This window comes from Peromyscus californicus, unplaced genomic scaffold (assembly GCF_007827085.1).
Source record: "Peromyscus californicus insignis strain IS unplaced genomic scaffold, ASM782708v3 Scaffold_4__1_contigs__length_199733344, whole genome shotgun sequence".
Lineage (NCBI taxonomy): Eukaryota > Metazoa > Chordata > Mammalia > Rodentia > Cricetidae > Peromyscus > Peromyscus californicus.
The window spans coordinates 29,669,217-29,694,918 of NW_026294562.1; the positions used below are offsets into that span (position 1 = coordinate 29,669,217).

The 25,702-nt window shown below is 41.4% G+C and overlaps 1 protein-coding gene across 2 annotated transcripts; it reads right to left on the reverse strand.

Moving 5' to 3' along the window:
* Positions 1 to 566: 566 nt before the first annotated feature.
* Positions 567 to 25,702, reverse strand: Minpp1 (multiple inositol-polyphosphate phosphatase 1). Of its 2 annotated transcripts, XM_052763306.1 has the most exons (5): positions 25,032 to 25,701; positions 22,691 to 22,888; positions 20,268 to 20,365; positions 14,973 to 15,106; positions 567 to 2,046 (listed from the first exon to the last, which is right to left on the reverse strand). In XM_052763306.1, the coding sequence occupies exons 1-5, from the start codon at positions 25,648 to 25,650 to the stop codon at positions 1,650 to 1,652; spliced, it is 1,446 nt and encodes a 481-aa protein (XP_052619266.1). In that variant the 5' UTR covers positions 25,651 to 25,701; the 3' UTR covers positions 567 to 1,649. The 2 variants fall into 2 exon arrangements, with proteins under 2 accessions (XP_052619266.1, XP_052619267.1); XM_052763307.1 differs by lacking the exon at positions 22,691 to 22,888 and having other exon boundaries at positions 25,032 to 25,702.

Sequence of the window (25,702 nt, forward strand, 5' to 3'; positions counted from 1 at the left end):
ACAGGGAGAGGAGGGTTTACCTTCAAAAGACAGCATTAAAAATCTTTTAACTGTATCCCTAAATTAATGTACAGTTTCATTGACCAAAAATTTAACGGATTAAACATTAATGTAACTAGGAAGCATACTGATGGGTACCCAAATGGGATTCATTTCAGCTTTTCTTTAAGGCCTAAATTGACTTTTTTTCCCTTTTACTAGTGGAAATGTGGCTGAAAATGTCCTCATGAACATCACAGGTGATGGTGTGTCCAGATACATGCATAGCCTTACTGTGGATTTATTTTCATAGGATTTCTTTCGTCAAAAGTAAACTATAAAATTATGCAGCAGATTATACTAAGGTGAGATTTAACTGATATGCTTTGGTAAGATTAACCATACATCTTAAGAAAAACCAAACCCTCTCTTTGAAAGGCATCATCTTTAAAGTGAACACGAGTTAGAACAAACAGCATTAAGACAGCCCATCCACTTGAAGAAACAAGGTTTATCTCTCTCCAAGGCAAACACAGGGAACTCCAGCCCCTTACCATCAACGACTGCATGAAGAAATGCCTTGGTAGTAAAGTCACAGAAGCTCTATTTATTGTAGCAAACACTTTCATGGCATTTGAGAGAACTCAGAATTCTGTGAAACAGGTTTGACTTTCTACAATTAAATCATCCAGAATAGTCTTTATTTAAAAAAAGAAAAATCCAAACCACCAAAAGATACACTTTATGTAATAACAAAGTACAAAAAGGAAAGCCAGGATGGAGAGAAAAAGATGGCAGGCAATAGACGTGAGGAACCCTGGCATCTGTCTGCCTACTGTGCCCGCCATCATCACTACACACCCAAGACAGGCCTGACGGAATCAAGATGAGTCTGCGAGACCTACTTGGAGGCTGAAGGAAAATACTGATTAAGTGTTTAAATATTTTTATAAATAATATTAACACAAATATCCCACACTTCAGTCTTGCTTCAGCTTGGTTCTTAGTATCAAGTCAAATTCCCTCTCTATGGATATTATATTAGACTTTCTTCTGAAGTCAGGCTCACTCCCACTTTACCTCGCTCATGACTAAGTGATGTCATTTGTGCTAGCAGGTTCGTACATGAAGGGGAAGGAAAGAATCAACATGATCACTGAAGTCCCTGACTTATTCAATCAATTACAGATCATCCAGCTGACACTATGCTTTGGTATCCAACATTTCTCAAGTGTCACTTCCTAATAATGGTCTAGCCCAGTGAGTTTCTTAGGTTAAGGTAGGGCAATTTCAGCTCTGCACACACTTGCTGGGCTGCTGTTTCCTTGAATTGGTTTTGGCCCTAAAGAGAGCTGTTCCAGGGAAAGTCATGTCTTACCCGTATGTCCAGATCCTAAAAGAAACTATTATTTTCTGTGAAAAGACAGAAGTACCAAGCAATCTATGGCTATTTCTCTATGTAGCCTTGGCTGGCCAGGAACTCACTATGTAGATCAGGCTAGCCTTGAACTTACAGAGATCTTCTTGCCTGTCTCCAGAGTGCTAGGATTAAAGTTGTGCACCATCACACCAAGGCCTTGAAAGCTTTTTCAATCAAGAAGTTGCCTACCTATTGCAAACACAATCACCCCTCAGGAAAGCACTGTGGAACTGAGACTGTCCCCAGGCTCTCAGAGCTCATCAGATGTGATGTTCACCTTGGGTAGGTGACATTCTTTACTGTTTTGACAACTCTGAAGAATGTCCTTGTAGTGGTTCTTCAGATCCTCATACAAAGCAACGGTTTCTTGTGAGTGGGCCAATGGTAACACTTTTTCGTTCAGCAGCATCTGTACTTGGAATTCTTCTTGAGGGGTCTTTGCGTTTTCACAATGGTAAAGCACAAATATTAGGTTTGCGGCATAAGGTACGATGCGACCACTTCGGAACTGGCGATGGACTTGCTCCTTAAAATTATACGCTGTCAGGGGCTCCCTGTCTTTGAAGTAGCCCATGAGTGAGAGCAGGGGCAGGAGGGTCTCTGCATGACCAAACTGGAGGATGACAGGAGAAGAAACCGGCTGAGACCTTAAACGAGAAATTGAAGGGAAAACTTATTCATGCCATAAGAAATAATAATTATACTTAGTGGTACCTAATTTTCTCATTTTAAAATGCAATCCCATCTTTAACTTTTTTTTTAATTATTATTACATTTAGTGGAGGCTCACTAATGCTGTGGAATATTCCTTTACACTGTGTGAATATATGTCACTGTGATTGGTTTAATAAAGAAGCTGACTAGCCAACAGCTGGTCAGAATAAGGTTATGCAGGAAAGCCAGACTAGGAGAATGCTGGGAGGAAGAACGGCAGAGTCTGGAGTTGCCAGCCAGACACAGAGGGGACAGGAGATGAATGTGCCATGTTAATAAAGGTACCACCACGTGGCAGAGTGTAAATAAGGAATATGGGTTAACTTAAAATTTAAGAGCTAGTTAGTAATAAGCTAAGCTATTGGCTGAGCATTTATAATTAATATAAGTCTCAGTGTGTTTGAGAGCGGCTGCAGGAAAACTCCACGGACACACTAATGCCACAGCATGGAGGTCAGAGGACAAATGTCAGGAGTCGGTCCTTTCCTTCCACCATGTGGGTCCAGACTGAACTCGATGGTGAGGCTTGGCAGGCAAGCACCCTTACCCCCGAGCCATCTTGATGACTCCTATTTTAAAAAGTTCTTTATATAAGTAACTCAAGCATACGGCTGAAATTCTGTGGGAGTAAACGTGGAGGTCTAGGAATTAGGATGTCCAGAGAGCTGCAGACCTGTCTAAAGTAGAACACATGGCCATTCTGTCTGCAGACCTGTTTAAAGTAGAACACATGGCCATTCTGTCTGCAGACCTGTCTAAAGTAGAACACATGGCCATTCTGTCTGCAGACCTGTCTAAAGTAGAACACATGGCCATTCTGTTGAGAAGACCCTGAAGTGTTCCCTTCAGCACTGGACTGCCTTTCTGTGAGGCGCCGAGAGACTGATCCATGGAGCGCTCCCCAATGAATGAAGGCACTTAAAGTGTTGTCCTTTATCTTCAAGTTTTCTTTTTCTCAATATGTATTTTTTCATTTGTGTGTGTGCATATACACGTGTGTGTGCACTTTCGCACACACACGTAGAAGCCAGAAGGTGCTGAGTGCCAGCCTCTGCCATTTTCCTTTGAGACTAGAGGTCTTTCCCCAAAGGCTGCCATTTTTTTTGGTGAGGCCAGAACCCAGCAGAATCCAGTAATTCTCCTGTTCCTGTCCCCCTAGAGCTGAAGTAAATACAATAACACACATGCAGATACATGTTGGGAGGAGAGATCAAAAGGGCTGAGCATGAATTATGAGTTCAGGGTCCTGTTAAACACATCCAAACCATAGAAGAAATTAAACCTAGGTTGTGATCCATTTGAACTAGAGTTTGAACCTAAGAACACGTGTGTTCTATCACTGAGCTTGCTATAATCCCTGCCCCTGACCCAGATTTTAAATTTGAAGATTCTTTATGCTTAAATAAAAAAAAAAATGTCTCATTTTCTTCTTTTGTCTCCCTTGCTGCCAATAATATTGTAAAAGCATGACGTTTCCAGAGGAAGTTAAGAAAAATGGTGCTTTGAAACGTTTACTGTGGGGCTAGAGAGTGCAGTGAAGAGCACACACTAGTCTTGAAGAGGGCCCAAGTTTAGTTCCCAACATCCACATCAGGTAGCTCCCACCTGCCTGTAACTCCAGCTCCAGGGGATCTGATGCCCTCTTCTGGCATGCATGTGTGCATATGCACACACACATAAAAATTAAAAGTAACTTTTTTTAAAAGATCAAAAGTTTTTAAAAGGTTTATTGAGTATTTTATGAACAATCAAACTATTTATATATTAGATTCATAAAAGGAAGCCATGCAAACCACAAATAAATTACTGTTTTCTGACATTTGATTGAATTTTAAAGTAACATATTTTTCTATAAATATATTTTATAATTATTTATAGAAAAATTATTATAAAATAATTTCAAAAATTATTTTATAAATAGATATTTTTATGAGTAGATGAAATTATTATTTATAAAATAAATTATTATAGACAGTTAGGGGCTGGACACATGGCTTAGCTGTTTAGAGCACTGGCTGCTCTTTCGGAGGATCTGGGTTCTATTCCCAGCACCTACATGATGGCTCTCAACCATCTGTAACCCCAGTTCCAGTGACCCCAATGCCCTCTTCTGTCCTCCATGGGCACTGCACATATGTGGTGTACATACATACATGCAAGCAAAACCTACACATAAATAAAAATTTAAATTTAAGACAGTTTGCACCAGGAAGGAAAAGTGCTAGCTTTTATAAATGCCATCATACATCCTCTAATACAGAACACTCTCTACTGAAAAAGTTCGCAATATATGAAAAACAGAACTTTAAATTTCTGGCTAATATGCCAGTACAACAAAACAAAGATAATTACAATTATAGCTAAGGGTAAAGATGTTTCTAAATTCCTCATAAACAGTCTAAAAAACTGAATGAGAATCATCAAAAGCAGTTAGAACATGATTTTGCTAATTCCAAATGTGCTTGTAGGAAGTAATAACTATTTAATAGTTTATATATTCTAAGAAACCTGGTAAAGATAGTTTAAATTTATAAAATAATGTCAAATAAGAAAGGAGGAATAAGCATGATTTCATGTGTGATGTTTTACTGCGGCTCAAAGCATCCAGCCTAAAGCAGATGTTCTTGTAACTAGGAAAAAGGGAACAAGGTGATGCTGCTCATATTAAAATAAAAGGTCTGAATAAAACAGTCACATTCAATTTTGCAAGATGCGGTAAGGAGCAGTCTTTTCTAAGACGCCCTAGGCTGATCTGCTAGGTGTGGCAGAAGCATCAGCCATGCCAGGTGCTAGGCCCCACACTCAGTGCTCACGAGGGCTGGGGCGAGGAGGAACAGCAGGTAAGACGAGGAAATGTATTTCTGGCTCACACAGATAGCAGCATCTAACTGTTGAAATTCTTCCATCTGAGGAGGAGGTCAGGTCTGGAGAGCACTGTGTACATACTGCTTCCTGCCCTGACAACGGAACAAAGTGCTGCATCTGGTTTACACTGCGAATGCAGGGATAGATACACTTGTGTTCTCTGGATACAGGATACACTGGACTCACTCCATAGACCAGTCCAGCCTCAAACTCACAGAGATTTGCCTGCCTCTGCCTCCCAAGTGCTACGATTAAAGACAGGCATGTACTACTACACAGGTCATAAAGTTAAATATTTTAAAAGATTGGTTTCCTTCAGGTAGAATATACCTGAACATTAAAAGTAAACTTGTGGCTTGCTATCTTGGCTCTGGATGCAAGCTCATGCCATTTACGCCTTTACAAACTTGAGCACCTGCTGAACTGAGTACAGGAGAAGGCAGGGCCTCCGCAGCTCAAAGCTGAGGGCACAATAACGTATTCAGCAAGTCATACCCAATGATAAGTCACTTCCTTTGCAGAGCAGCTGGACTGAACTACAACAGTAAAACAGCACAGAGCAGCAAATCAATGTGTGACAGCAGACATCACGGGGTCCTAAGAGCTGGGGCGCTGCAGCAGCAGGGGTCATAGGTCATATACATTAGTGATGCAAGGGGTTAGAGTCCGGAGGCCGGTTCAGGTCGTGCTCTTTCTAAAACATAAGTGTATCACACTACACTGAAGAAAAACACCACGTCCAGTGTGTACTCACTTGACTGAGTAACATACTGTAAAATTCACCAGATACCCCAAATCACCAACCCCAAGGTAGAATTTTGGTTACCTCACGACTTACGTTTCATCATACAATCAGAGCCAAAACAACTAAAAAAATGACGTGGAAAAAAACTTAACTTCCTCTCCTGTAAGAAAATACTTGCATGAAGAGTAGAAGAATTCACCTAGGGAATCAGGTACCGTTTACTTTCAAACTACTGCTGATTTAAAATAATTTCAAACCAGCTTCCATCTGGGAATGAAACGGTATCCCACCTGCTAGCTCAGGAGGATTGTGGGGTGCCAGTGTTTGGTCCCCAGGTTCTTAGTCTACAAGTCTGACTCCACCAATTTCAAAAGCATGCCCATGTCAAGTCGCAGGGAGTAAGACGATGGCTTAAGTTCCTACGCTGGCAGAAATTCTTCCAAGGATTTATAAAATGCAAGGACCATCTACCTAGGCTTTTTACTCAGAAGTAGCATATAGTAAGAAAACAAAAGTGTTAAGAATTTCTTGTTTCTCCTTGTGTGGTGCTAGTGGTTAACCCTGGGGCTCTGCATGCACAAGACAGACATCCTACCACTACTGTATTCTTCCAGACCTTTTCTCGCTTTGACTTTAGAGATGGGGTCTCACCGTATAGCCCAGTATCTCGGGGAGTTCACTATTTACCTCAGGCTGGTATCGAATTTTTGATTGTTCTGCCTCAACTTCCCTAGTGCTGGGATTACAGTCAGGTACTACCATGTATGGCACACACACACACATCCCTACACCTTATTCTTGATTTTTTTCATTTCAAATACAGCACCGAAAGAGTTTAATGGATGGCTAGCTTGAGGTTTTAAGGGTAGGAAGGTGAACTTAGCCTACTTTCAATAAGCTATAACCAGGAGAGTCATGTCTCTAATGTGATCCTTCTGAGTTAGCCATTTTGAGTGCTGGGGTTGCTGGGAGTTTGCTACCATGAGACTGGGCCACTGACTCTCAACAGCACTTCCATTAATAATAGCTTAGAACATAAACTGCTTGAGTCTCAAACATACATTTTTCTTCATTATTTTGTTTCAGATAGCCTGAATTCAACTTGGATATCATTGGATATTTAAGTAAAATAAACAAATAGAGATAACAAAGCAATATCTACTCTTCAAGGCTCTTCAGGAGCATAGCTTTCTTCCTCAAGGCTCCTAAGAAAGCATAAGAAAAGCATTTAAATCAGTTTTGGGATATAAAATGCAAATCAACTTAGACAATTTTTTTAGTTATTTTAAAATCACAAAGTTCAAAATCAAGAGTCCATTTACAACTAAGAATAGCAGAATGTTTTTCTTATAAACAAGAGGATGTGGCACTATGTAAACTGATTTCTACTGTGTCGTTTAAAACTTGATTGGTAAAAATATCAGATACACATAGACTTCCATGGAAACATCCATGTCAAAAAGGGGACTGTGTCCCCCCCCAAAGGGTTAATACAGTCCATAAACAGTGGCCCATGCTAACATCTGCCTGCCCTTTTATAAGACTTACTTAAATGTCTGTTTAGGGGGATATATTTAAGTAATAGAAGCATTCAATGGAAAAAAATAGCACGTTTCTCTTTGAAATTACACCTGAGCAGCAAATGTGGGGGGGGGGGGGGGGGGCGGGGGAGGTGTGTGCAGGATCCTCAACTCTGGGAGGCTGGATGAGTTGTGCGATTTGTGCACGTGTGTACAAAGGACTCTTTCCTGTGTACACACCATGTTTTCTTCCTCTCCATGTCCCATCCTCTCCTACTCCCTCTATCTGTCTTCCCAACCATTTCCCTTCCTGTTTTCTCGTCTTGCCGTGTGCTTTGTGTTCACGATCCTCTGGGTTGTACCAAGGTTGCCAGCAGAAGCATGGGTGAGGGAGGGGTTGTTTACTGGAGCCCGAGCACCTCAACAGTGACTACACTCCTAAAGAGAATGCCTCCCTTCCCCACCGGCCTTTAACTGCCAATAGCTTCCAGGGAGAGATGTGGCCTCGTGAGCACTTCAAACATCTTCAAATATCCAGGAGTATATGATCTGATTTTATCAGAAGCCACTGAAAGTCTGCACGCTGTTTTGAAAGTCTCTAACTTTTTAAAAGGGGATATTTCCTCTGGCTCATGTTTCAGAGAGTTTAGTCATCTCCAGTCTCCAGATGAGGCAACTGGACAGAACCCAGTGGCAGCAGGACCTGGTGGAGTAGAGCTGTTCACTTCACAGCCAATCAGGAAGCAGACAGAAAGGGTAAATCAGTAACTCCTATAAGGAAGCAATTAAGGTTCATTTTTAAGAACATGTTGCCATTGTTCCAAGCACTAAAACTGAATAGTAAACCTTAGAGAATTCAATCTAGTTCTAAGCCATCTCCTGGGAATTGGTTGGCTCCAATTCATATAGGCCCAAGCACTCCGTGAAAGCACTAAAGCCCCATTTCTGCCTTGACGACATCCCAAGGATAGCATGAGAATCTGTCTGGATGTCATTTTTGACCTTCTCTGGGTCAGAGCTCCAGAGCTAGTCTATGGTAAAGCCCAATACTGGGGACGCAAATGGGAGTAAGTAAATGTGCCTGTGTGGGAACGAGGGAAGATCTCTCTCTCTCTCTCTCTCTCTCTCTCTCTCTCTCTCTCTCTCTCTCTCTCTCTCACACACACACACACACACACACACACACACACACACACACACACTCTCACACACACAGGAGGGGGCTGGTTGGGAAGAAGGGTTCAGTAGGAAGGGGAAGAGATCAGAGAGGGTAATGGAATGAATATGTGGAAGAGATCATATACATGTATGAAATTTAATTAAAGTTGCTTGCATGACCATGGACAAGGAATTGTGGGATTATGAAGACATAGGCACCTTCCAATAACTACACCACTGAAGAATGTCCTCCTCACCCCCAGCAGCCACTAGCTGACCACAGCTCCTCAGTTACAGCTCTAAGTTAAGGTAGAGACTCTCATGCTCTACCTTATTTTTGACACGGGATCACTCACTGAACCTGCAACTCACCAGTCGGGCTACACTGGCTGGTCGGTGAACCCGGAATCTACCTGTCTCTGCCTCCAGAGCAGGGGTTGTAGAAGTGTGCTGACATGTCCTGCTGTTTACACGGGTTCTGGGGATTCTAGTGCAGATCTGGGTGCTTGCATGGCAAACACCTTCCCTGCTGAACCATCCTCCTCCTAGCTCCTACACAAACCTAGTAAATCAGATCTCAGAAATAAGTCCAGTGCAGTCAATGGGTTACCTTATGTTACCCAGGAAGCAAATAGCTCTGCAAAGGACACCCTTATTTTACTTATATAAATCAGTGAGAAGATTTTAAATCTTCAAACAAAACCAAAATTTAATCAGAAGTCTAAAATCACATCAAGAAATGAGACTATGTATATGTTCAAAATGGGTAAAATGTTTTAAGTAATTGGAAATGCTCAGGAAGAAAAACTAATAATTGCATGTTTTCCCCCAAATGTACTCAGCTAGATCTTTCTAAGCTCTTAATTTATGTTTCACACGCAACTGGTGTTACACAAACTCTGTTTCCAAATACGATCTAGGAATATCAGATGGAGGCTGGGGCAGATCTCACCACTTGCACGCTTATGTAAGAGCACAAACACGTGGCTAGAACTGCCAGAGCTCTAAGAAGCTTTGAGAAGAAAATTAGCGATAATAAATTTTGTTTACAAGTCTTCTTATACATATGACTGCAGTAAGTCTCTGGAGAAGCACGCATTTGACAATGTAAGCCTAGAACTAAAATGGCTCAAACATATTTTGTTCTTAAGTAAAACCATGTAGAAATTGAGCTCACAAGGTAGAACAGGGACAAGGCTACTGTTACCTTCCCTGCTAGTCTTAGGAAGTGGGAAGAATTATATGAAACAGCAGTTTTCAGACAGACAACAGAGTGAGAGAGAAAGCAGGCAAATGAGCTGCCCCACCAGCTGCCCCGGCTGACTGCCTAGAACTTGCCGGCTGTGGTGGAGGGCGGGAGAGCACACGGCAAGGCAATCCTGAGATGAGTGAGAATCCAGAGAGGTAACGCTGGCTGGAACTCATGGAGCAGATCCCAGAGAAGAGAAGCTACAGGGAAGGGAGCTGGGGAGTCCAGAGGGGATGCTCGAAATGTCAGCTGCTGCTACACACGGAGCCACACACCCAAATCTGGAGGAAAGGATCAGCAAAAAATATTCCCAACGCTAGCAAGCCAAACTGGTAAAAACTCAAATCCATAGGAAAATCTCCCTGGTGGGACAATTTAGCTCAAGAGGCATCAATAAAAAACAAAAGAGGGCCGGAGAGATGGCTCACAGTTAAGTGTGTTTCTTGCTCTTCCACAAGAACTGGGTTCTGTTCCCAACACCCATGTTGAGTAGCTCACAAAGCATGTAACTCCAGCTCCAAGGGATCCAACACTCTCTTCTGCCATCTGCAGGAACCTGCATTCATCCACATACACACGCATAACTAAAAATAAAATAAATTTTAAAAAAGACAGTGCTAATGATTTAGCAGGTATACACACATGTGGAATTCAGCAAGTTGTACACTAAATATATAAAGATGACCATATATTGTGTTAACTATAATTGAACAATAAAGAGATAAAGCAAACTCCAGCTATCCAAAGTCACATGATCAGAACTGTCCCTTAGGAAGGAGACATACTGGTGTGGAGTTAATAAGACCCAACTCAACGGAAGACTTGCAGGCAGTTGCTAAGATCTAGGAGGGGAGCTGAGGAGGTGTATCAGTTGGTGAACTGTTGCTTAGCTCTCCAGCACCCACATAAGCAGCTGTGTGTAGCGGTGTGCATCTGTACCTCCAGAGCTGGGCGCAGACAAAAGAGTATCCCTGGCGCTCATCGGCTTAATCAGCCTAGCCAACCTGTGGGAGCCTACCTTAAAAAGCAGGATCAGGAACAGTGGAGGAAGACACTTAACATTGGGGGCTGACCTCCACACACATCCTTACATCTGTGCACAGACATGTACTTACATACCTACTATTCACATATACATAGAAAATAATTCAATTTTTTTTTTAAATCTAGGAAAAAAGAGGTATTAGCTTAAATTGAGGTTAGTTGTGATGAAGATAAAGAAAATGTAAAGAATTGGAAAGTATAAAAAATGTAAATTGGAAGGTTAAAACAACCGAAGAGCTGGCTTGCAGGGTAACGGCCCTTGCCTCCAAGTCTCACAACCTGAGTTTGACACCTGGAATCTGCATGGTAGGAGAGAATAGACTAGATACAGAAAGCGAAGGAGATGAGTCCATAATGACATGTGGTCTTGTGGCTTGGGCGTCTGGGAGGCTGATGTAGCACTAAAGTAAGAAGCACAGGAGAAAAAGCAGCATTGTAGATGGGCCGCTATCTACACCACATTCTACACCACATTCTACACCACACACACACACACAGCACTGACTATCCAAGGCATCGGGTTAGTTACTGAAGACAGAGCAGTATACTGAAAATGTCTTAGACTCACACAGAAAAACAATGAAAACTTGTCTAACAAAACAAAACAAAAAACCAGTTAGACATACGAATCTGAATTTAAGGAATGGCCATGCTGTTTACATAAACGCTCCCTTATTTAGCCCATAATCTTCCAATATCTAGCACTAAAAAGATCATGGCCCTAGGGTTACACTCCACAGTCCCGACTTTACAAAAAAATGATCTAGAGTGTGAACAAACCCTAAGAACTTTAAGAGACAACGTCCCCCGTTTTAATGAGTAAATTGACAAAAACGGTACAAATTTATTATACCCCATACAAGAGTGGCATGGCACAGTGGTTTCAATGCTACCATCTAACGTTAAAAGAATGAATTACACAACCTAAAAAAATAACCTTATTAATTACAAAATCTGAAATACCCAAGGCATAAGGGACCACCAAAAGACATACTACTACTGAGTAGATACTTTGGAGGGATTTGTTCAGTCACATAGATATTTAATGTCAGAAACTGCCAATGTTCTCCAGAAAGGGTAATATTTTACATTTCTATCAGCCAAGAGGTTGATCCTCTTATTTCCTCCAGTTTAGGGGGTATATTAGTGGTACTTCACTGTGGCACTGATATCCATGATGATAGATGGTGGAAAATGCTGATAAATATTTTCTCATGTACGCACTTGCCATCCATGTAGCTTCTTAAACGAAGTCTGTTTAAATCTTTGCTCTTTTTTTTTTATTTGGGAGGGGGCATAATGGGCATTTAACACAGGACTTATTAAGTACAGATTCCACCACTATACCTGTAACTCTTTTTATACCTTTTTAAAAAAACAGATTCTTTTATTAAGTAAGACATAATTCTCTATATATTCTGGATTCAAATTCTTATACACATGTAAGTTTTGCAAATATTTTCTATTTCCAATAGTATCCTTTGAGAAGAATAGTTTAAAATGTAATAAACCTATATTATGAATTTTTATTAATGGATCATGTTTTGGGTGTTACATTTAAGAAAGCCTCACTCAATCCAAGATCATGAATGTTTTCTTCTGAGAGTTTAATCTTTTATAATTAGGTCATTGCTCTTATTTTCTTTCCAGAAGATTTATGGTTTTAGGCTGTACATTAAAATCTACGACTCCTTATTTATGGTGGGAAAGGTCTAAGTATCTTATTTTTTAACACAGATGTCCAACTGTCCCAGCATCATCTACTGAAAATGTGTTCCTTTTCCCGTAGCATTGACTTGGCATCTTTTGTTGAAAATCAATTTAACACACATAGTTGTTCTTCAGTATTCATGGGGAATTGGTTCTAGGACTCCCCCATAGAAACCCACATATAAAATGGTGTAATATTTACATATGACCTAGGTTTATCCTGCCATACACTTTAAATTATCTCCAGATTATTTCTAATGGCTCTGTAAAGGTTAATATTCAGTATTATTCAGAGAATAATGACAAATAAAATCTGCATATATTCAGTGCCCATGTGAATTTACACATGTAGTTAACTAAATACTGAGGAAGGAAACCCATGGATATAGATGGCCTACTATATATGAGTTTATTTCATGATGTTACTATATCCCTTGATCTATCTGACTATATTATGTCTGAGGGTATCTTTTTGAGGCAAGGTTTTGTTTTAACCCAGGATGACCCTCCAACTCATAATTCTGCCTCAGCCTCCAAGTGCTGGGATTCCAGGAGCACACCAGCACACCAGGTGCACACCAGCATACCAGGAGCACACCAGCACACCAGGAGCACACCAGCACATCAGGCTTTCTGTAGGTTCTGATAGAAGTATGACACATCCTTTTGCTCCTTTTCAAACTTATTTTTATTTCTATAATTCTTTAAATTCCTGTGTAAATTTTGGAACTTCTCAATTTTTACAAAGAAAATTGTGGGATTTTTATAAGAATTCCACTCAACCATAGCCAGGTGTGGTAGTACATGCCTTTAATCACATCACTTGGGAGGCAGGGAGTGTGAGTTCAAGACCTGCCTGGTCTACATAGTGAGTTCCAGGACAGCTAGAGCTACATAATAAAGAGACCTTATCTCAAAAAGAAAGAAAGAAAAACAAAATAAACCAAAAAACCCAAAGAATTCTACTCAACCAATAATTGGGTCTTGCAATTCATAAATACGCTATGCCTTGCAATTTTGGAATTTCTCTCTTTGTACTGTCTTGAATTTTCAGTATACAGAAATTCTTATTTATTTTAAAACACTACTGATAAAATTTTATTACTTAAGCTTTGAACTAGAATTAAATCATAATAGCAAGCCTTACAAAGTTATTTAAGAGCCTCCTGATGCAATTATAAATTTATCATCCCTTAGACTCAACACTGAGCCAATGAACAATGACCAACCAGGAAAGGTCTGTTATCTCATAAAGCCGGAAGCCATTCAGAAAGTCAAACAGGAAAACGTTAACTCTTATCGTTAATATTATCTTTATTTGAAATCCCCACAGAAGCTTCTGGTTGGACCAGCGATATGGCTCAGCTGGTAAAAGAACTTGGCACAAAGCCTGATGTCCAAGGTTAATACCCGGAACCCATATGATGGAAGAGAAAATCAACTCCTGCAAGTCATCCCTTGACATCCGACCAATAAATAAATAAACACATGCCTTTTTCTTTTTTTTTAAATGTTTTAATGTTTAATAGCAGAAACCAAATAGTTAACCTAGTTGAGGATTTTGTTAGGGTTTTTTCCCCTAACTCCCGTCAAACCCAAGAACATTTTACAAATTAGTGCTGGGTCCATAAATAAAATACCCTGGTCTGAACAAAATGTACTACTTGAACTACCGTGAAACAGACCATCTCCAGCTTCTGCTCTCTCATTTTGGTCAACATCTGTAAATATGTATCTGTCAAATGAAACAGGGTTGAGGGTCTAGCAAATATTTCCATCATGAAACTTTAATTTCGTTTGCTTGGTTTTGGTGCTAGAGACCTCACACTCGGCATGCCCTCTACCACTGAGCAACACCCTCAAGTCTGTAAGAACTATTTGTAAAAATAACTTTTAAAGTATGAATGTTAACAAAAGCTTCGTTTCTTCAAATGAGAGATTCTCTTTTAAAGTAAAAGCATTTTGCATATTCACGTCAGGAGCTATTTTGTAACAGAAACTACAAAGAACTCAAGTGCCACTGAGAAGTGAAGATGGTTAAAATGGACACACACTCACGGTTGGAAGACCTCACTGCATGCAGTACCTATGTGATTAAAGAACCATTACTAGAAATGTAATGGTGAGAGGAAAAAAAACAAGTCTAATACACAGTATAACTTCAGTAAAACTAGCATATTGACTGAGCATATCTTTTTTTTTTTTAAACACACAAAAAATCATGCATTATAAGATATTTTCCAGAAGCTTATGAACACCAAGTTGCAAATGAACTCCACATTTTTTTTTTTCTGGAGCTGAGGACCGAACCCAGGACCTTAAGCGCTCTACCACTGAGCTAAATCCCCAACCCAAACTCCACATTTTTTTTTTTTTTTTTTTTTTTTTTGGTTTTTCGAGACAGGGTTTCTCTGTGTAGCTTTGCGCCTTTTCCTGGAACTCACTTGGTAGCCCAGGCTGGCCTCGAACTCACAGAGATCCACCTGGCTCTGCCTCCCGAGTGCTGGGATTAAAGGCGTGCGCCACCACCGCCCGGCTAAAACTCCACATTTTTAAAGACGTTTTTACCTTTGCTTCTGCTCGACTGCCTTGTCCAGGTGTAGAAAGATATCCTGAAACAGGGTACAGCTTGATCGGCTGTTAATGGTATAGCCATAACTTCGTTTCCAATACTGTTTTAGATCGTTTAAATATTCCAGGACCTAAACAGGAACATTTCAAAAGTCATTTTTAATACAGTTTCAGAAATGTAACAGATTCCCTGACTAATAAGAATTCTCAGAAGAGTTAGTCAAAGTTTAGGAGCACAGTTAGGTCAGTGAGCTGAGCCCCAAACAAAACACATTGAAGTCAACCAAAGGGAAAAAGTTAGTACAATGTACAGACAGGTTCAACATAAAAGGAACTAGGTGAAAATATATTAAGTCAACTCAAGATATAAAACAATAGAATTAGGAATAAAAACAGCAAATTACCATTACAAAAAAATCGCCCTGTGCACACTCTTAATACGTCATAAAAACCTTGAAAGTGCAGGTACAACAGACTTTTATAGCAAAGTATAAGCTCCCTGACTTGAGGAAAATATGAGCAAACAAAAACTAGAGTCAAAGATCTAAAGAGAAATTGAATCTTTAAATGTTGAGGGGCAGGTTTACCAGATGGCTGATCTGGATAATGAGAATAACTTCTTAGGAAAATCTTAAATACAAAAGCTGACCACAGAACAGTAAAGACAGATGCATTTAAACAGAGGAGGGTGCAGGGCTGTCAAACAGGCAACAGCAACTCTGCACTCTCTCTTTTGTAAGACCTGCCTGGCTGCTGCTAAACCGACTTCTGGGTGACTTCTACCTTAACTATCCCATCACCACAGGAGAGCGCACATTAACATCTTTTGTTCCTTGTGCTTATCCTGTATCAGTATTTTCAGTTCTAAGCAAATATCTGACATAAAACAATTGTTTCCTAAATAACAGCACAAGTGGTTCAACATTTCACAAAGTCCTGTATAACTACAAATTTCCAAAATTCTCAGAATCGAGTAAATGTCACTTCATTTAAAATCTGTTATGCATTGAGAGAGAGAGAGAGAGAGAGTGTGTGTGTGTGTGTGTGTGTGTGTGTGTGTGTGTGAGTGTGTGTGTGTGAACATGCACAGAAGCACACGTCTTTGAATGGGCAGGTGTATGCCAAGAGTGGAGGTCAGAGGACAACTTGCAGGGGGTGGCTCTCTCCTTCTACCACGCAGACTCCAGGAGCTCAAACTCACATTGTCAGGTTTGGCAGCAAGCACCTCTACTAGCTGAACCATCTCACCAAGCCATCAATTTTAATTTTTCAAACATTTCAAGGGAGATTTTCAAACATAAAAAAAATACAATAGTAGTATGATAATCCCATGTGTACCCATCATCCAACTTCACCAGTAATCAACATTTAGTCAATTCTGTTTCAACTATGCTCTAGTTACCAATGGATTATCCTCCAGTAAATCCCTCATACAATTTTATTTCATCTGTAAATACTTCACTAAGTAAACCTACTGCATAGTATAAGTTCTAAGTTGTAAGAAACAAAATTATTTTTAATCAAATTACTGGAAAAGCAAACACAGAATACTTAAAAGACATCCTTATATTTTTTTTCTTAAATTAAGAAAAGTATGTGCATGAGTGTGTGCTTGAATGATTTGTGCATGTGTGTGAGTGTGTGTGTGTGTGTACTATGTATGTGTGTGTATGTATGTGTGTGTGTGTGTGTGTACCATGTATGACCAGGAGCCTTTGAAGGTCAGAAGGAGGCATTAGACCCTGAGATCTAGAGTTAAAGAAGGTTGTGAGACACAATGTGGATGAATCTGAGTCCTTTGCAAGCACTGTGAGGGCTCTTAATTGCTGGGTCATCTCTCCAGCAACAATGTATTTTGAATGAAAAATTTAACTAATTCCCTTTATATATGTGTGTGTGTGTGTGTGTGTGTGTGTAAACTCTTAATTTATTTAAATATGTATTTCAAATTGTCAAGTCATGTTGCCTAAATGAGTTCTTTGATTACACAGAGCAAAAGGTGTACCCACAACAGACAAACCTGGTAGGCAACATTTTCATGAAATGACTGAACATATCAAGGATGTGACAAACTGACATAATTCTTTGTAATGGGATACATTTAGAAGTATCTCAAGTAGAATTCTTATAAAAAATGTTTAATCTGTATTTATATAAGTAAAAAGTCAAACACATCCAAGACATTTTGCAGAAAAAAAAGCCTAGATTCCTAGAAGACGCCGATGCATAGCAGATGAAAGAAAGCTGGAGTGCTTTTCTAGCCTAAAGGAGGTTAAATAGACATGCCACCAAACGGGATCAGTGATCCTTGATGAGAGTCTGAATTTAAGAAGAACAGCTGCAGAGGGCTTCATTAAGACACCCATGAAGAAAGAGAGCTTGGGGGAGCGGGAGATCCCAGCTGGATCAAGAACAGAGAGGGAGAACAAGGAATAAGAGACCATGATAAATGAAGACCACATGAGAATAGGAAGAAGCAAAGTGCTAGAGAGGTCCCCAGAAATCCACAAAGATACCTCCACAATAGACTACTGGCAATGGTCGAGAGACAGCCCGAACTAACCTACTCTGGTGATAGGATGGCCAAACACCCTAATTGTCGTGCTAGAAACCTCATCCAATGACTGATGGAAGTGGATGCAAAGATCCATGGCCAGGCCCCAGGTGGAGTTCCAGGAGTCCAATTGGCAAGAAAGAGGAGGGATTGTATGAGCGAGAATTGTTGAGACCAAGATTGGAAAAAGCACAGGGACAAATAGCCAAACTAATGGAAACACATGAACTATGAACAAATAGCTGAGGAACCCCCAACTGGATCAGGCTGTCTGGATAAGTGAGACAATCGATTAGTTTGAACTGTTTGGGAGGCCCCCAGGCAGTGGGACTGGGACCTGTCCTTAGTGCACGAGCTGGCTATTTGGAAATTGGGCCTTAGTGCACTTCGCTCAGCCTGGGAGGAGGGGACTGGACTTGTCTGGACTGAATCTACCAGGTTGAGCTGAATCCCCAGGGGAGTCTTTGCCCTCGAAGAGATGGGAATGGGGGGTGGGCTGGAGGGAAGGTGGGGGGGGGGGGGCGGGAGTGGGGAGGACAGGGGAATCCATGGCTGATATGTAAAATTAAATTAAATTATAAAATAAAAAAATTTTAAAAAAGACACCCATGAAAACTGTGAGATGGGCCATTATACATTACAGTTAAGATATACACTACAATATCTGAAAATATGGTACAAATGGTTAGGTATTTATGGTCTTGTAGGAGGATGATCTTGTTTAAATGTACAAGTGCTCATTGTGTTATTCTTATAGTGTCTACCAATTTGAAAAATTTCAGATCAGATAAAAGGGAGGACTCACAAGCAATAAGAGATATATAATTACAAAAGGAAAAAGACAAGTCTTTAACATTAAAAAGTTCCGGGGGCATCCTGACACACACAGCATTTAACAAACGTGGTGTCAGATTTCTGCCGTACATCAGTTACCTACCAGGAGAAAAGAGGATGTACAGAAAGCAAGAGTGGAATGTTTGAGAGAAGAGGAAGTGGACAAGGGAGGGGGAGGGCAGTACACATAGGGGATGAGACATGGGTCAGCAGAGGCAGGTCATGGCCACCTCAAGGAAAGCAGTGCGCACTGTCCGCCTTTACAAGGGACCGCATGGACAGAGCCACTCAGAACAGGAAAGAACAGGCAGCCAAGTCAATTACATCCTAAACGTTTCAACAACTACAGTAACCCGGGCAGATGAGTTCAGTTACATGAAGTTTCTCTATTATCAAAATTCATCATTTATATAATATTGAAAATCATCTCAGCTATGATTTTCCCCTGGACCCAAGTGGCGTGAGTAGGGAGGAGATGATGCTTTGACATATGTGAATGGTGACCAGAAATTTCTTTGTATTTACATTGGTAAAATTATTAATGGTGCTCTTTTCATTTCAAAAGTGTCCAGTTAAAGGGGGAGTGGGGGGGGGGAGGAGAAAGAAATCTAAAGGGAGTGGAGGTAAGGAAACAAAAGTTGGCAACGGGGGAGAAGGCAAATAGCTCATGCTTCCTCTCATACACAGAAACCAGAAAACCGGCTGGGGTAGATAGAGAATGGGGAGGAGGAACAGGGAAGGGCAGAGGGGCGGGGGAAGCAAAGTTAGTATGTGACATATGTACAGAGTCAAACCCATTATTTTGTAGCTAACTGAAAAAACTAAAACATGAAATGGGACTGGGAAGGTGGTATAGACTCAGGTCTGTGGGAAAACGTTCTCTGAGGCTAACTAGGCTTTATACTGGCCCTGCCAATTCTCCCAGCAGTAGGTATTTAATGAGCTTGGAGCCCATTACAGGTTACAGGGGATGAGAAAAAGTAGGCCATCCAGCAGTGACTCAGAGCACAAAGGGGAATAACAAACACCCATCTACTCTGGCACTCGGTACCTTACAGCAGCCTTCACTCCTCCCAACTCTCATACGAGCCCCTCTGGTACTAGTCTAGGAACCATGGCATAACCTTTGACCTGCTGCTGGTCACCTAAGCCTCCACAAAACAAAATGAAGCACCTTCATGTGCTTGAAATCCTGCTCTGTTTGGTAAGGAGCATATTTCTTTAGAATTTAAGTGAGTTGGGAGCAATGCTCAATTCCCATATGAAACACTGATGTTTTATGTAATAAGGAGTAACTAAGGTCCAGAAGTCTATAATCCTGGACGATCCAAAATATTCCCCTAATCCATCCGTTCTAGACCCCAGCACTCAAGAATCAGGCAACATCCAGCCCCCTTAAAGTCACCAAAGGGTGTCTGTACTCCTTCAAAGTCCACGAGTCTGGTGACAGTAGGGGAAATGAAGCAGACAGAAACTGTGGTACACCACTGCCACCACCAGGTGGAACCAGGCGCCTCTTCGTCAAATGATTAGATCTCAATTTCTCATGAATTTGATGAATTCAAGGGAAGAATCAGGTCTGTGGGAAATGGTCCTCTCTGAGCCTAGTTCTGTTTTGTATTAGCCCTCCACCTCTCCCAGAACTGGGTTTCTAATTGGGATGGGAGCGGGGCACTTAGAAATCAAATTACCATGAAAGGAATGTTTTTCTGAGTTCTATGAACCCAAATTATTTACCTACTTAAGCATCCATCCCTCCTTACTTAGGAAAACTGGGAGTTAGTCACAGGCAGTTTATATCCCCTAATCTTACTTATTTTCTGGAACACTGCTTTAAGTTAACAACAAAAAATTCAATTAATGACTAAAAACCACAAGGGGAAAAAAATGCAAACGAAACTTACCTTTGCATCCTCTACATCAAACACATCACACCAGGGAGAGTGGACACCTTTAATTGCCAGATCAAATGAACAGGTGAAAAAAGCCACCTGGATTAAGTCTGGGGGAGAAAACAGGAAAAATTTGTGGGTTACTAGTGTCTCTAGTTTTTAAAGACTATATACCCATAGAATACGATGAGCACAGTTACACATACAGCTGAAAAAACTGAGTATTTCTGGAGACAAGACTATCAGGGAATCAAGGCTTGACCTGCACAATGTAAACAGACAACCGTAAGTACCAGAAGAAACCGCCAGGGGGCACTTCTGTCCATTGGGGCTACGAAGCAGTCTGGAAACGGCCGTTTTTAAAGTTTCTAAGCCTAGTTGGCTTCTAAGTGCAAGTTGTGTACCAAACCCAACCAAAGGTTAACCCAATGACTTATTAAATAGACCTCCATATTGACATCTTTAGAAGGGTAGAAAAGGAGAACCAAAGTTTTAAGTGTTTTAGTCCTCACTTGACCATTAATAATGACAGTATATTTACTATCATTTTTTAAAATTACAAAACACTTCATATTATAATTATTAAGTACATAAATGGGGACATAAAATGTGAGAGAGGACCATAGAAGACTGAAAAGGAAGAACAGAGCGAAGGGGCAGGAGAAAGATGAAGACCCCAAGCAGAGGCAGAGGAAAGGACATTCCACACTAGCAAGGAGAGAAAGCTTGGTAACGTGGTAATAAGACCCATTTTCCAAACTTAGCCGCCCAAGAAATTTCAGCAGATTTCAGAACAAGGCGTCAGGGATGGTTATACTGCTAACTGCTTTACTTTAAACACAAACGGGTACTAAAGAAAGGGATACGTGAATTAGTACTTGGGCTACAAAAGAGGCCTTGCTCAAGAGGAGCCAAACACTGGGTTCTCTAGTAAACAAGTGGGAACATCTAAAGCTGGACAGGTCAGGGAGAGAAGGGATGAGGTGTCAACTGCAGGGGCTGCTACCATTACTCTGATTTTTGGTTCACTTTACTGTTTTTTTTTTCTTTCCCAAAAGAAAATGAGACCAAGATTAATTAATTGATATTATACACATTCCCTATCAGTTCAGTTTAAAGAATTCCTGAGGCAATATATTTAACAAAAAAATACATTTTGGAGTTGGAAAGATGGATCAGCAGTTAAAAGACTTAGTTGCTCTTATAGAGGACCCAGGTTCTATTCCCAGCACCCACATGAGAGCTCACAATGGTCTGTAATCAGTTCCAGAGGATCTGACCCCTTCTTCTGGCCTCCATTGGCACCACCAGGCAACACATGTGGTACATACACACACACACACACACACACACACACACACACACACACACACACACACACACCCTCTGCAGGCAAACACACACATAAAATAAAAATCTTAAAAAAGATTTATATTTATATTTCATTAAGAATATACACAGAAGCCATTGGAAACTTTGGCTTCTCTACAGAGGAAGGTTTTATAATCGCAACAGCTAATAAAACAGAGTGGCTTGTTAACACTGTGTGTGTCTGATGACATGACATGGTTCATTTGGAGTCTCAGTTCTGGCTCTTAAACTATGAGGTGGTGTAGTCTAACCAGAAAACAAATGACAAGACAAACAAACCAAACCACTCTACCAAGTCAGGTATAGCATGTTTTAACATTTTCCCCTCCCACCAACGCCTTCTTCTTCTAACCTTTTGGAAACTGACTCACAGTACAATGAGACATACAATCACTTCTCTACATATTAATATTCACCAATATAATAATAAATCATAAAGCTCTAGAAAATAAGAGAACAATTCATTTTCTAAATTTTCCACTGCTAGGTGACCATGTGCCCTTTTTTTTCCACCTGCGGTCGGTCACCTGCTTTCACTCTCCAAATGTCCCAGCATAGATGACCAGCCACAGGCAGCTGATCCACTTCAACAGCTCCAGACAGCTGCAGCTACTCATGTCCTTGGAATCTCTACACATAAAAGCTACAAACCCACTTGCCTTTTCACTTTCTAAAACCCACCATTCTCCACAATAACAAGCACTCTTAAAGTTTCCCAAAACTAAATGATTTATATGATTTATTTTACCTGCATTATTTTACAGAGATTATTTAGAAAAGGTAATTTTAAAATTATAAGTTATGCTTAGAGATGAGGTTCTCACAAAAAATCCACATTTAAGAACCTTATATATTAATTTATGAAAGATTTAAAGACTATGAAAATAAAATTAAGCATGTGGCATATATATATAATTTTCCTGACCCAAGACATACTATTTAGTTAACATAAATTTAATTGTGAACCCTAAGAAGAGTAACTTGTTTTGTTTGTTTGTTTACAGTTAACACTTCTTCCAAACCGTTTAAACCAGCATTTAAATGAGATACGACAGACCTGTTACCTGCATTTAAACTGCTCACTGGCAACTGTAAAGTAGTCGCAACTTTGTTTAAAAGCATCTGCATTTCAGGTCCAGTTTTGAAGGCTTCTACATGATAAAGAGCCGAATCATTTCTTTCCACCTCTGTTAAAAACTTCTCACAATGATCAAAGAACCTCATTAGTTTATCATTAATTCTTGGAGGGTCACACTCCATATCTGAAGTGGAAAAAAAAGCAGACATACGTAAATCATTGGCACAAGTGACAATTTCAAATGACTGAAAATTTAAAGTGCGAAAAGGGAACATTTAACAAACTATTAAGCTGTGTCTGGGAAAAAAATACACTGATCAAGACGAAGGTGCAGTTGCTAGTGGAGGCCGGAGGAGGAAGTCAGATGGGGGTGGGGGCTGGAGCTAGAGTTAACAGACAGATGATGTGAGTTGGAAGTCAGATCCTGGGGGAGCTGGAGCTGGAGTTAATAGACAGATGTGAGTTGCCTGAAACGGGTACTGGGGAGCGATACTCTCAACTACAGAGCCATCTCTCCAGTCCCAAAGAGAATTTTGTGTGGGTGGTGGTGGTGGTGGTGGTGTTTGTTTTACTTTTTTTTAGGTACTAGGGAACCAATTCTGGGCCATTGTACGCTAGGCCAGCTCTCTACCCATTAGCTACCCCCCAGCACAGTTTCTTCACATAACAATTCTAATGCATGAGCCAATATGCTAAAAAGACTAAAAAAGTAGACTGAAAAGAAATGAGTTAAAGCAATACTATACAATACAAGGAAATCACCTATAGAAAAATAAATGTTTTCTTAAAACAAGAGTTATCAGGGAAGGATAGAAAGTGCACAACTGTTACTAGGCTCGGCTTCCCTCCAGCACAGGTACCCTCAGAAGGCAAACGAAAAACCAGCCGTTTCCAGATAGCAGGTGGAGACTTCGAGAGGTCTGCTTCTCCCTGCTAAGCAAAACTCCACATGGAGCATTTCATTTTCTCAACTAACTTTCCAAGCTGTGTTACTTTACAAAATATTCTGTTTTGACAAAAACTACTAAAACCAGCAAAGCAACAGCGACATTTCGGGTCTACTGTTTGATGTCAAAAGCCAGGCACCTCTGTTCTGGCTCCTCTCCTGCCTGAAGTTCAGGGGGCTTCCTGTTTAGCATAGGTTACATTATTCCCACAACTTGGCAACAAATATTTATTGGAGAAGCATTCATCATCACGCTCCAACTTGTTGGGGCCTTTTCCCAGTTATATTCAAAACATCTCAATCATCATTCTTGTATTGTTTTATTATTGTATTCTTGTATGATTCTAAGTATTGTTTCTGTATATGAACATGAAAAAAACAAGTTAGCCCATATTGTGTTAGATATATGTGCAAAAATATAAATATATATGTAAATATATTCCCCCAAAGGGTAATCCTGTCTACTCTAATTGCCAACTGGATTATAGTAACATCCTGAATAAGAGAACTCTGTCATTTTCTTATATGGCCCCAAAGAACAAGCTCTCATTTGTGTTATCAAATTGTTGTTTCTATGGAAACCTACAATCTGATTCTGTAGCCTTTCTCAGAAGTCCAGATGTACACAACAGACAAAAAACCCTCTACAGATAACAAGGATTCTGGCCTGACTAGTCATATGTAAGGGCAGAGAAGGAGGCACACTGAGAGGATTCCACCCCAAGAGCTCCCAAATTCTGACACAGTACAATGATAGAATAAGTTGGTAGGGTGGTGCATGTGACCATATACCACAGCTACAACGCGGGAAACGCTACAGTAAACACAAGAACAAAACAGATGGCGAAAGCGGGCCAGAGAGAGGATTTGAGGAGCAGCTTTCTAAAACAGAATGTAAATGTGGAAACACCTGAAAAGACGATGATTTAAAAAAAAGTCCCACTCTAATAAGCAAAGCAGGGAGAGAAAGTTCTATATTATTTTAAAAAAATGCGCCCAGTTGTTAAACTAGTTGTCAGGAAGGGAAAGGTTGGCGCTCAGGGGGATAACACAATTGAGAATGGGGAATATAAAACTGGGAGCGATACTTTTTTTTAAAGTTTTTTTTTTTTGTTTTTTTGTTTTCCTCCTTCCTGCTGGATCTCTAGCGTCCCCTACAGCACTCCTCACGCAGAAAATGCTAGGAATTCACATCTGATGAGTGACTAAACGAGGGTACGGTACGTATTAAAACAACAGAGACAACCAAGTCCACAACATCCTGTGTCCCGAGAGCGCAAACGGGGGTGGGGCTGAGCGGGGGACGTAAGGCTGCAGAAGGGGATGTGAGCAAAGGCTGCGTTGGGGGTCCGGATCTGGGGAAGGCGGGGCGCGCTGTCACCTGAGACCTCGGGCAGTGGCAGTCCTGGGTGGTAGTGCTGCCAAAGCCCTTGGAGGAAGGCGGCGCTGCTGTCCACACAGCGGTGCTTGGAGCTGGTGATCAGCCGCAGGCGGCCGTAGTTCTCCCGGCTGAAGAGGTCTGGGAAGAGGGCGGCCAGGCGCAGTGCCAGCTGTCGCATGTCCTGCCGCCCCTTCTCCACCAGCTGCCCGTCCATCCAGTCATCGTACCACAGCGGCCACTCTACCAGCGCGGCGGCCGCTCCGCTGCCGCGGTCCCCGGGTCCGCGGGTCTGCAGCAGCCCCTGCAGCTGTCTCAGCTTGCGGATCTGCTTGGTCGTCGGGTAGCGGGTGCCGTGACGGATGAGGGCGACCAGCTGCACCGGGGTGCAGGTCCCCGCCAGCAGCTCCGGGTCCCGCCGCGGCGCCACCGGGTCGCCCAGCAGCCAGGGGTTGACATCTTCGTAGCGGGTCTTCGTGCCGAAGTAGGGACTGAGCACCGAAGCCGCCGGGTCGCCGCGCCCCGGGAGAGAGCAGCGCGCGAACGACGAGAGCAGCGCCGCAGCCAGGACCGCGGCGGGTGCTACCGAGGCCCGGAGGTGGCTGCCGGCGCCAGCAAGCATCCTGCCCGGGGGCCCGCGGAGGGCGGCGCGCGGCTGCCGACCCCCACTTCCG